This window comes from Carex rostrata, chromosome 23, assembly GCF_964058835.1.
Source record: "Carex rostrata chromosome 23, lpCarRost1.2, whole genome shotgun sequence".
NCBI lineage: Eukaryota > Viridiplantae > Streptophyta > Magnoliopsida > Poales > Cyperaceae > Carex > Carex rostrata.
Genome location: NC_135940.1, coordinates 6,009,376 through 6,022,397, shown reverse-complemented (window position 1 = coordinate 6,022,397; position 13,022 = coordinate 6,009,376). Strand labels below are relative to the sequence as shown.

General features: G+C 31.9%; 1 protein-coding gene across 1 annotated transcript; it reads right to left on the bottom strand.

Annotated features, from left to right (window-relative positions):
* Nucleotides 1-1,478: 1,478 nt before the first annotated feature.
* On the bottom strand, nucleotides 1,479-11,212 carry LOC144575070 (protein DETOXIFICATION 19-like). Its single transcript, XM_078325192.1, has 7 exons — nucleotides 10,905-11,212; nucleotides 3,428-3,972; nucleotides 2,957-3,043; nucleotides 2,806-2,862; nucleotides 2,476-2,714; nucleotides 2,061-2,179; nucleotides 1,479-1,828 (listed from the first exon to the last, which is right to left on the bottom strand). Exons 1-7 carry the CDS (start codon nucleotides 11,154-11,156, stop codon nucleotides 1,682-1,684), a joined length of 1,446 nt encoding a protein of 481 aa, XP_078181318.1. The 5' UTR covers nucleotides 11,157-11,212; the 3' UTR covers nucleotides 1,479-1,681.
* Nucleotides 11,213-13,022: the final 1,810 nt, after the last annotated feature.

Here is a 13,022-nt window from a genome sequence, read left to right as displayed (position 1 = left end):
AAGAAGTTTATGTATCTTGTTTTAAGATATTTAACAATTTCTAATTTGATTTCACTAACATGTACTATACTATATTATATTATAATTGAGAGGGTATAAATGTCTTTATCATGTCTCTATTTTTTAAACTAAAAAAGTTAATAATTTAATTTTTAAACTCAAATATCAAAATAAAACTGTTAGATTTCATTTATATTATTTTCTCTATGCACGTATAAAAAATTATGACATTTCAACTTTATTTTGATCGGTATCAAGAGTTTGCAAAAATATATTGACATGGATAAATTTTGAATGTTGATTTTTCAATTTATTGATTTATATAAAAACAAAATAAAAAAGTAATATTTTTTTAATATAAATGTAGATCACATCTAACAGATTTTATTTTGACATATAAGTTTTAATAATTTTGCTATTAAAAAAAAAGTGCAGGTATAATGGATGCACAAAAGATGAAAGCATGTAAACATTCCTCATTATAATTATAATATAATAGTAATTATTATTATTACAAGGATATAAACTAGAGAGATATTTGTGTTGCCAAAATAATTAAAAAAAATCAACAGATACTTAAACTCACTGTAAATACAAAAAAAAAAACATTTTTTAAAGAATTTTATGCATTTTTTTTAAGAATTTGTTTGATTTAGAAGTTAGAACAAATAAAATTATGAACAAGCAAAATACATAAGCTAAGATGTGATTATGTGAGTTTTGGTGTTTATTTTTTTTGGATGAAAAATGAAGATCTAAGTTCTCATTTGATATATTGATTACTTAAAAAAAAAAGAGTTTTGGTGTTATTAAGATTGTAAACGCAAAGCAAATTGATTAAAAGCATCAATGAACACACAAATAATTTAATTTCCTCCGGATTCAGAGTAACAGGTAAAACCAACAATATTCTAACAGCACATTGGTTACTTAATTAGATCACTAATACTTTGTTTATGTGCTTTGATTTTATTGTTCTGAGTTTTGCCTTGTAAAACATACACCAACACCGTCTTGCTAAATATAGAATTTATACAACGCTCAGGATGTGATTGAGCTATGAAAAAAATTAAGAAAAAAGAAACTGATCCAAAATAGGCCCACTACATACACCATCTTCCCAATATCATATATCTGCTTTGGGCCTATTATTATATATCTACAGTTTACATCCATCCATTAAAATTACAAGGCCTAGGCAACATGGTATGATATGGACCATTCTGTAAAAGGAAAACTAAAGTTTTACAGAGATCTTGCTGGAGCAGAGGGCCCACAAATTTAGTGCTTATTCCTGATACTAGCATAGGTACCAAAATGCATGAATGGTGCAAGAAATTAACAAAATAAGGAGATCATTGGTGCATACATATATGATATAACTTCACTGTTTTCAGAGTGTGTTGCAAGTGAATATTAATTGGGGTTCATTGAATAATCTTAAGTGCAGTAGTTCTTGTATGACAATTGAATATTAATTGGGGTTCATTGAATAATCTTAAGTGCAGTAGTTCTTGTATGACAATTGAATATTAATTGGGGTTCATTGATAAGCAAATTTTACAAAAAGATTAAAAAAAAATGAAGAATTCCAAAAGTTCAATCAAAATTTCATTCTATTACGTTTCTACTACACATACATATTTATTGAACCAAAGTAATCATAATAGCTTGTTGGCTTTTAAATAGCCGAGACGGGGAGTTCATGGTGTTCATGCTCTTCGTCTTGCATTGTCACGTTTGATTTGGTCCATTTGATACGCAAGGTTATGATCAAAAGAATAGTTGCTTGACAAGCTAATCCGCATATCAGACCCATCCACAATCCCTGAAATTTTGCATATATAATTAAAACTTCATTAGATGATATGTATAGTGCAATATAAAAATATCTCATTGGATGTAACAACTTTAAAAATCATAAAAAATACATGTGCATATTGTCCTTGATAAAAAGATGTGATTTTTGGAAATATATAATACTAGCGGATTTGAGATCTATTTTCTACTGGTACAAAAACACTTAGCCTGTGTGGGTCATAAAGATGTGATAAAAGTACCTTGGCGTAAAATTCTAGTTTGAATGCAAAGAGAATCGCCAATGGCATGCCGATGAAGTAGAAGGCTACTAAGTTGGTCCATGCTGCCAAGTGTTGCCACCCACATCCTCTCGCGACACCTAAAAATTTATCAATTACAATTTTCAGAATGTCATATGAAGGAGAATTAAGTAGCAAGTGAATAGCTGTGAAACTTATTTTTTTATGAATAAATAAATTAAGTACAGCTGTCAGGTTTGTAAGGAAAGTTAAAAAAATAAAATAATAACCCTATTGGATCCCCTGACAGCTTATGTCAGGCCTTTCTAAAAAAAAATAACCCTACTGGATATATCTGAAAAAACCATAATGTGACTTTCAGCAACAAATTATTGATGATTTTATATACGACAAGTAGTCAACAATTGAAACTGACCAGATAAAACTCCTTGAGCGGAGTCAAAAAGGATCGAAGTGGCAAGCAACGGAGTCATAGATGCGAATGCAGTAATGATATCTTGGGTACTACTAAAGAGACTGGCCCACAGATTGTGGCAAATTGCCAGTAGTAGAATAATAGTCAAGGCAAGAAGAATTGACAGTTTCAGTGTCACTGATACAGCATTTTTCGCTTTCTGTATGTTTCCCGCTCCGATTTCATTCGAAACACGTGTGCTGAAAGAAAATAATTTTGCCATAAACTTAGTATAACACGAAATTAGCAATGAAGATAAGATTTGAAACTTGAAATTTTCTTTCTAAGTACCTCACAGCTGCACTAAATCCATATGTAATCATGTATGTAATTGCCTCTGTGTTCACACTGCATTACATGTAACTGTCAGTATGTAATGTTTGAAGAATACAATAAAAGTGAGACGAAATTAAGAGGTGTACATAAAAAGAAAATTATATACCACATAGCAATTAATGAAGTGCTTAGCTCGGAATTTGGCATCAGACCGGCAAGCAAGACCAGAATCTCAAATGCCCAATACTCAAAGCTGTATTAATGAAAAATAACAGAAGTACTATTTAAATATGATATTTTTTTTATTATTAATTACCTTTTACTGTCATGTACCAGCTAGTAATGGTAGCATAATTAACTACTCGGAGTCCATATGTCCATTTTGCAAAATAAAATTTCTCTTTTTGATTGGTTTCATGATCGATTAAACATATTACTTGTAGTTGCAGTACTGTACAGGTAATATCAAGTGCATGCTTTGTCATGTACCAAATGTATACCGGTAAATTCATACCGACACCATATGTTTTCTCAAATGTGAATGGGAATATGTGATCATTTTGATGAACCAATTCATACACCACACACACACACACACACACACACACACACACACACATGCATACATGATACTAACCAGACCATAATTGCCGATGGAACAGCGAGTTTCATGCTCGGCAAAATATGCTCGAAGGCCTCCATTGAGAACCCTTCCCACGTGTGATTGAAATCCTTGCAATACTTCACGTATCCCACAAGCATTAGGAAAGAAATCCATAATGAAATTGACCCAGCAATGCCGGTCCCCACGAACCCGAGCCCGAACACATGCACCAACAAATACGTGATCAAGACGTGTGCTAGTAGAGCGACCAATGAGCACACAACAAGTGGCATCACAACTGTCTGTGTCTGGAGGAATCTCAGGATGCATTGTATACCGCCGTACGCGAATAGACCAGGAATGAGCCACTTCAGGTATACACCTGCCATGTGGGCCACCTCGGGTTGTTGTTGTAGTAAAAGGAGGATTTCTTCTGAGAAAAACCATAGAAGGGAGACCAGAATGCAGAAGGCTGTTGAGATTATAAGGGATGATTGGAGGTAGATGCCGAGCATGCGGTATAATTTTGCACCGTGGCCTTGGCCGCATAGTGTCTCGAGAGAGCCACTTAGACCAGTCTGAAATAGAAAAAATGATTATTTTAGTGTGTGTGTGAGAGAGAGATTATGGAAGTAATGGATATGATTTTCTTGACTATGATCAGTACCGATACAATTTCTGATGCCAGAATACATGACCATTACCAGTAGAATCAAAAGGTCATGATCAATTTAACTGGTACCTGGTACTCCTATTAAGACTGATACCAAAATATAATTAGTTATAATCAGTGTATTTGTAGTGTGTAGCATTAACTGTAGTGTTGCAATGAACAAGTGAAGTTAATTAAACATGAAATAGTTACTGTTCATGATTGTCCCTAATATTGGTACAATTATGGATGTGATCAGTACTGGTAATTTATTCGTTATCAACAATTCATCAATTTTTTTCATATATTTTTTAAATAGTTTCTCGATTATTATATTTTTGTGTCGTTGTCATGTACGTACATGACTATTCACAAGTTAATTATGAAGTATGAACTTATCTTTGAATACTATAATGTTTTGATGTAACCATAAAACCTTACACCAAATTGGTACAGTGAATTGGTTTCTACTCTGATGAGAAAAATTACCATATACCGTATATGTAATATATATGTCACTGTTAAAAGGATAAGACGTCTGTTTTGAGTCAAGGAAAAAATGGAAGAAGGAAAAGAACTTGTTAACCCGAATTACAAATTAAACATCCAGAGGGCGGCAAAATTTTTTTCAAGGAGTAAAGTCGATCGATACCGATAGATCACCACCAAAAATCAAAATTCAAGGGAGGCGGCTGCTATTAGGTTAGTCATAAAGTACTGGTCTATTTACATAAGGACAAACTTTTTTTTTCAAATTTTTGAGAAAATTTGCTGTTAAACTTGGCTCAACAAAAAAAAGAGCATGTAACAAAGGGCTTGTATTAGAAATGTTTTGTATAACGAAAGGGCTTCAGAGAACATTACGTACATATGTATATAATTAAGTTCATATGTTCAAGTTGAGAATAAATGTAGATATAACACTAATGAAATCATTTTTTTTTTCTAATAGTGTGTGTGTGTATATATATATATAGGAATATGCTAGCATGCTATGCATAGCATAGAGCCTCTCCATGCAATGCTTTGGATTTCGACTTTTCAAAATCTTAACGGTCGATCCGAACCGTTCATCTTGTTATCCATATTAATATGTATTTGGAGACCAAATTTTACATTTTTTGAAATTTTTTTACTATTTCTTTAGATTTATTGAAAATCGCTGTTTTTTTATGGTCCAGATTTGCTGAAAACAGCAATTTTCAATAAATCTAAAGAAATAGTAAAAAAATTCCAAAAAATGTAAAATTTGGTCACCAAACACATTAATATGGAGAACAAGATGAACGGTTTGGATCGACTGTTAGGATTTTGAAAAGTCGAAATCCAAGGCGTTGCATGGAGGGGCTCTATGCTATGCATAGCATGCTAGCATATTCCTATATATATATATATATATATATATATATATATATATATTCATATTCAAACTTTTAGAAAAATAAAAAAACGCATATTAAAAAAATAGATACAAATAAGAGATATACGTTATTATGCATAGCACAGATGTATATTTTTGTATAAACTTTTGAATGGTCTAGAATTTTAAGATCAAGTGATTTTTTACATATGTTAAATTTTTTTTTTTTTAAATGTAAAATTTGATCCATAAGAAATTTTTTATATAGAGATTATATTAAACGGTTTAGATCAGCTATTTAAACTTAGCACTTCACTCAAATAATAAAAATAAAAACTCTGTTCATAATCCAACTGAGTAAATTAACCTCTGTTATTTTTTATTATTATTTTTTTTATAATCTTGCCAACTGGCAACTGACACGGAATCTATCTGTACCAACCATTTATGCGGAGAAAATGCAAGGAAATAATGAAAAGTGAGAAGCGACAAAATCGTCTGAAGCACGCGTCTCACATGTTATATATCTCATATGATCATAAATAAATTATTCAGATCGACCAAACAAGTAAAAAGTTTATAATTAAAAAATAATTTGTACATAATTTAAAATGGTTCAGAATCATTTGAATTGGGAATCGGAAATCTTAGTTCCACAAAGGAGAAAAAAGAAAATCGAACTTTTTTTGCGAATAATTTGGTCAACTAAATAATTCAGTGTTTTTCATCACCAAACTTATGAATTATCAGGGAATAATTCAAAAAATTTGTAACTATATATATAGACATGTAGTACTTACAGTCAACAGCCACACCCACATAGATATTAGATACTAGAGGAAATTATTTATTAATTAATTGCATTATGTCTAGGAACATAGCTAAATTTTTAAGGATCAACCACAGGTTTAAAAAAAAAAATGGGAGTCATCCATAAATCTTTAAATTTTTTTTTTTTTTTCAAATAAGAGGACTGATCAAATGCTCATTTAAAATCATTTTTGTAATACCAGCGGTATAAATTACAATGAATACAATTGAAGTCAAATTAATTATTTGTTCTTCGTACAAGAATAAACTTTTTGTCAGATTGCTGTCAGTTGCGTTTTGAATTTTTGCATGCAAACAAATTTGCTTACTGTTCATTTAACAAAAAAGAAAAATGATCTACTTGCTTATTGGATCTCTGTCAAGTCTCAAGTACATGCAGTTCACATGTAGAGCTAGAAATGTGCATGTGAGATCCGTATCATTGAACCTATGCTTATTGATTTATGAATAAAATACTACAATTGCTGATTCTATTCTTTTCATATCTTTGGTTGTTTAGGCTTATATTATTGCATTTTTTTTTTGGGAAATTAAATAGTATAGAAATCATTAGATAATTCCAGACTTAAATTGTATATGTATATAAATTAATATTATATATACAGCTAGTTGAGAGTAGTCAACCGGAAGTCCGGAACCCTCATTTTATGGATGCAATCTAGTTACGCATCACAGTACATAGCAAATCATTTCTCCCCATCCTGATCAACTATTTAATGCACTGTTGAATATTGATGGGTACAAGTCACGGTTGCAGCTATCTAGATATTTAAATATTGAACTTTGTATGTACTACCACAAGTCTAGAGAGACCAAATCTCATGCACTACTGGGTAGAAAACAATTCCTGTTCTTCGTACAAGAATTATAAACCTTTTGTCAGATTGCTGTCAGTTGCTTTTTGAAAATTTGCATGCTAACAAATTTGCTTACTGTTCATTTAACAAAAAAGAAAAATGATCTACTTGCTTATTGGATCTCTGTCAAGTCTCAAGTACATGCAGTTCACATGTAGAGCTAGAAATGTGCATGTGAGATCCGTATCATTGAACCTATGCTTATTGATTTATGAATAAAATACTACAATTGCTGATTCTATTCTTTTCATATCTTTGGTTGTTTAGGCTTATATTATTGCATTTTTTTTTGGGAAATTAAATAGTATAGAAATCATTAGATAATTCCAGACTTAAATTGTATATGTATATAAATTAATATTATATATACAGCTAGTTGAGAGTAGTCAACCGGAAGTCCGGAACCCTCATTTTATGGATGCAATCTAGTTACGCATCACAGTACATAGCAAATCATTTCTCCCCATCCTGATCGAATTCACATCCTCTCCAATACCTGATAAGGGAATCTTTTACAATTACTAGATCTGAACCGTACTTTTTAACTTGGCACGAATCTCAAAGCCCAAAAATGGGGCCCCTACAGTGACCCGAATCCCAAGCCGGTTGAGATTTAATCTCAAACCGTAAAGTAAGTGATCCTCTGCAATAATTGTGCAATACCTGAGAGGATACGGGTTCATCCTGATCTACTATTTAATGCACTGTTGAATATTGATGGGTACAAGTCACGGTTGCAGCTATCTAGATATTTAAATATTGAACTTTGTATGTACTACCACAAGTCTAGAGAGACCAAATCTCATGCGGGGGCGGAAAATTTCTGTCTCCAGAGTCACTATTGGTGGGTCCCAGGTGGACTCAAAATTAAATATTTAAATTTTAAAAGTAACTCCGGCTCCACCCAGCAGTGACTCTAAGAATAGAAATTTCCTGCAACCCGGAGGGCAGATGATCCAATCACAAGTCTAGAAGCCCCACATGCGGAGATCACAAAATATATATAAATATATTTGTTGGCGAGATGAGCTACGGTGAGCCATGGAGTAAAATGAGTTGGTGCTCCATGGTACTATATTTTAATTTTGAAAATTCAAACGACATGAAGTACAAATGCGTTTTACTCCATATCTCGCCGTAGCTCATCTCTTTATTGGCAAAGTTTTGAATTCCAGCTAAATTGTAATATAACTCATGATAAGCAAGTATGACTGGAACAGTAGGGATGATTTGACTAGAGAGATGTAAAATATATATGAGGAGAGTTCAAATGCCTCCATTTTTTGTGCCTCCATCATGCCTCCATTTTTTAAAACTTTAATAACTCAAAATTTAAAACTTAAAAGTCAAAATAAAACCGTTAGATGTGATCTATATTATTTTCTCTATGTACTCATAAAAAATTATCACATTTCAATTTTGATTTTATGTGAATCAATAAGTTCAAAAATCAACGTCTAGAAATCACCCTCAGTAGTTCATTTTTTACAAGCTCTTGATGACAATCAAAATAAAATTGAAATGTAATAATTTTTTGCACGTGCATAAATAAAATGATGTAGATCATATCCAACGGTTTTATTTTGACTTTTAAGTTTTAAATTTTGAATTATTAAAGTTTTTAAAAATGGAGGCATGGTGGAGGCACAAAAAATGGAGGCATTTGAACCCTCCTCAATATATATAACTATAGAGAGAGAGAGGAGGTTGACTAATATCAAATCGATTATTTTTTAGATCTTGCGCAACTAAGTCATTTTTTAATTTTTAAAATTCAAAAAGTCAATCCAAAACGTTAGATGCGATCTCTATATTAAAATGTACTTGGAGACCAAATTTTATATTTTTTGGATTGTAAAATATTTGACTAGAGTTTTCTTGATCACTTAAAAGTATGTTTGAAAATTTATCCCGAAGCAAAGTTTGAAAATGGCAACGTCCTAACTGAAGCAAACATTGAAAACTAATTAAGCAGCTTTCAATAATAATAATAAAAATAACAGAATATTGAACGTGTGCTATGAAAGAAGATATTTATTAAGCTTTAATCTAAGTCAAGTGTTGAAGATAGGTCTCAAATGAAGTGTTATGAAAATGCGATTTTTTTTAGAACTTGTTTGGATGGAGAGTAAATGAATAGATCATAGATGGAAAAATAGAAGAGAATGAAATAAAATAGAAAGAAAAATTAATATTTTTTTAAACAGATTTTTTTTTCATACATCTTGCTCTGTGTGTAGACATATAATTTGTGTTCACGACATCGGTTCGGAAATAGAATTTGTGTTCACGACCAGAGGCGGAGCCAATTCATCACAGGGGTAGGCACTTGCCTACCCCTAAAAATTGAAATTTAATTACTCCTGTATTGATTACTAACGTTTGCCTACCCCTGACTTACTACGTGCCTACCTCTGTTTTAGTCCACAAAAGCAGCAACGTCACGCCAACATGTGTCCTGCACAGGAGAATTGAAATAATCGTAGGCTGTTCGATCAGGTTGACTGGAGGACAACAGTTAACATTGTCCGTTTGATCTTCGCAGCAGTAACTTTTTTGTTTCTACGCAGCAATATTTAACATGGTGGGTCCCATGACCCTGCTGAGTTCTCTAAATGTCATGCGGATTGTCTACAACTTTCTAAGAACACTGTAGTTAATTTACTTGGTTTTGAGCGTCCGATTCAAATTGGTCGGTTAATATTTGCTCACCTATGCTAACATAATATTAGTGGATAAAAGATAATTTACCTTGGAAAGACAATTTATTTATTTATAATTTCGTAGCTGCAGCCCAACTCTTTTTGCATTGTTAATTTTAATATAGCAGCAACTCATTTAGAAGAAGATTCAAACCCGAAGTCCTGAAGCCGTTTGTGTGCAAATAGGGCAATTTGGAAAGAAAAAAAAAATCAAAGGCGTGATACGGATCGAAAGAGACGATTCCAGAGGAGAAAAAATTCTGCCTACTCCTGGCTCAAATCCTGGCTACGCCACTGTTCACGACATCTTGCTCTGTGTGTAGACATATAATTTGTGTTCACGACATATATATATATTTTTTCATACATCTTGCTCTGTGTTTATTGGCAGGATAACTTGTGCTCACGACATCGGTTCGGAAATAGAACTATCTATTTATTGACATGATAACTTAATGTGCTCACTACATCGGTTCGGAAATATAACTATTTGTTTATTGACATGATAACTTGTACTCACGACATCGGTTCGGAAATGGTTCGTAATTAAATAACTTGTTCGAACAGATTCACTTTGTTTGGACTTAATATGTTAATAATTACTAGCTAATCTAGACTATTAATTATATTTTAATTCAATCTGAAATATCATTAATATGCTAAGATTACACACTGTTTATCTCAGTCTCAGTTCAACTACAACAACGCCGTAGAAATTGTAAACTAATTAATGCAATTGTTGATAATTTAACTGAAATACACTTATATGTAAGCTAGGTTATGACTTGACTAAATAATACAATATTTTTCATATAGTCAGTAATTAATTTATGATAAGGATAAAATTTAGATCGATGTACATCATTTTTTTTTTTAAAGAGAAGTAAAGTCTTGCATTTATGACGATTTCAGATTTTAACACACCAACAGTCATCACATAGTAAACATTTAGAAGGAAATATGAACTAAATTAATTTCCCAACCACCACCGGATAAAAAGGAGAAAAAAAAATAGGAAGATGAAACTAATTAATCTTAATCAGAAAAACACAAAAACAAACACTATTATTTATCTTCAAATTGGATAAGGTTAACAACAAGTACATACCATGAGGGCCAATCCAGTGACGGTACCCCACGAGTTTCCGAGTGTTGCACCGGCGAGCTCGGCATCACCGAGGTGTCCGGCAAACATGACAGACACAAGCGTGATGGCATAGTACGACATGTTCGTCAAAATCATAGGCAATGCGAAGAGCAACTGCCCCTTTGCTTCCTCTACATCAACTATCTTCTCCAATCCCCATTTCTTTTTTCCTTCGCAATTCTTGGGCTCTAGCAATGGTGCTGTACTAGACATTTTTCTCTAGAGCTAGAGACTAGTCTTTCTAGCTTGCTTTGAGTTAAATGGAAGGGGATGGAATTTGTATGTGGCCTTTTAAAGAGTTGTGTGGATGTGATCAATATTTTGTACGCCTACTTTCTTGACCTGTCCGTTTTCTTATTTATTTTAAAATGGTTGTAAGGGAATAACTTAGGTGCACATGGTCTAGTATTAAATATTTGCAGTATGAAAGTGGCAACTTGAAGGTATACAATGAATTTGAGTAGAACTGCCATGTTTTTAAGTCCATTAAGTTTTTATGTGAATTCAACTCTAGAATTTATCGGATTGATTTTAAATGACGAATCCAAATTGTATTCGTCTAACTTACGAGTGATACGTCTTCATACAAAAAATTTGAACTTTCGAATTAATTTAGTATAAAGTCAAGCAGTCAAAATTAAATGGTTTATAAATTAATTTTAATGCATTCATTTTTTTGATCGTGACTCTATACAAAATTAATTCAAATTTTTTTAATTTTTAGATGCATCACTCATAAGGTAGATGGGTTTGAATGATTCGGATTCGTCATATGAAGTTAATCTAATAAATTTTAGAGTTGAGTTCATAATAAAACTAGAGGTGCTACTTTTACACGATTACCCGGATCCGATCTGGAACCGAACCGGATCCAATTAATTTGGATAGGGTATGGTTTAAAAAATATAACCAGCTAAATTATGGGTATGGTTACAAAATTAATAATTTAATATCCGACCTAGATCCGAACCGGAACCGATACTGTAATGGGTAGAATATGGGTTTCATTTAATTATCGGACCCGATACCCGTATAAATACCCGATAAAACATATATTAATAACTATTAATATATAAAAATATAACTTTGCATATTAATTTTTGAATAAGCCGTGGTGAGCCTAGTACATTTTTGAATATGAGAAAATAAAATGCAGTAACATATTCACTATGTTTATACACATAGATGGATACCAAATTTATTCCTTCTATAACAACCGCATTAATTTTTTAAATAAAATATATTACTGTGAATACATCATTCAATATTTGCCTTGATATCCTCTGTATAATAATGGAAATTTATTGCTCTCATTGATATGTCATTTCTACAAATTATTAGTATTCTATTCATATTTTTTTGAACCATAGAAAATGAAATCGTCATCTCTAATATTTTACTTTTTAAAAATTATATCTTTTCTTCAATATTTTTTTTTCAAAAGTTATTTTCTCTCCATCCTCCTGATTTTTTTGTGACATATACCTGCTCCGGATCCGGAACCCGATAATCTACAAACAAGTTATGGGTATATATCTACCCAGAACCGAAAGACTGAACCCGAAATATCTACGGGTAGATAGGTATCCGGATCCGGACTCGACCCGAATTGAAACAGATAAGTGTATGGATCGAAATTCAGACCCGAACACTTTTAGGATACGGGTCCAAATATAATAGTATCCGGATCCGACCCGACCCGACCCAACACCTCTAAATAAAACTTGGTGAACTTAAGAACACTCTAGTTCTACTCAATGAATTTCATATGATATTGAACTTGTAAGAACAGTGAATTCTATATTTATCTTTAATGGGTATTTTCTTTCTCAAAAAAAATGGGTATATTCACACCATCATGTTTTATTATTGGATAACTAGTGCTAGGAATTTACGTAACTATATTCATACTTTTTCAAGGAGGGATCATCATATATGTCGATGATGTTTATTTATTTTTAATAATAGTTTGAATTTAAATTTCGAAGAAAAAAATGAAAAAATATTTCAATTCATTCTACCTCAAACTTATTATATGTATTTATAGAGATGGATCTAGAAAATATTTTCTTGTGGGAC

Coding starts and splice junctions, on each gene's coding strand:
- LOC144575070 (XM_078325192.1), bottom strand. CDS start 11,156: ATGTCTAGTACAGCACCATTGCTAGAGCCCAAGAATTGCGAAGGAAAA. Junction 3,973..10,904: donor TCACTGGATTGGCCCTCATG/GTATGTACTTGT, acceptor TTTCTATTTCAG/ACTGGTCTAAGTGGCTCTCT. Junction 1,829..2,060: donor AACTAGAATTTTACGCCAAG/GTACTTTTATCA, acceptor GCAAAATTTCAG/GGATTGTGGATGGGTCTGAT.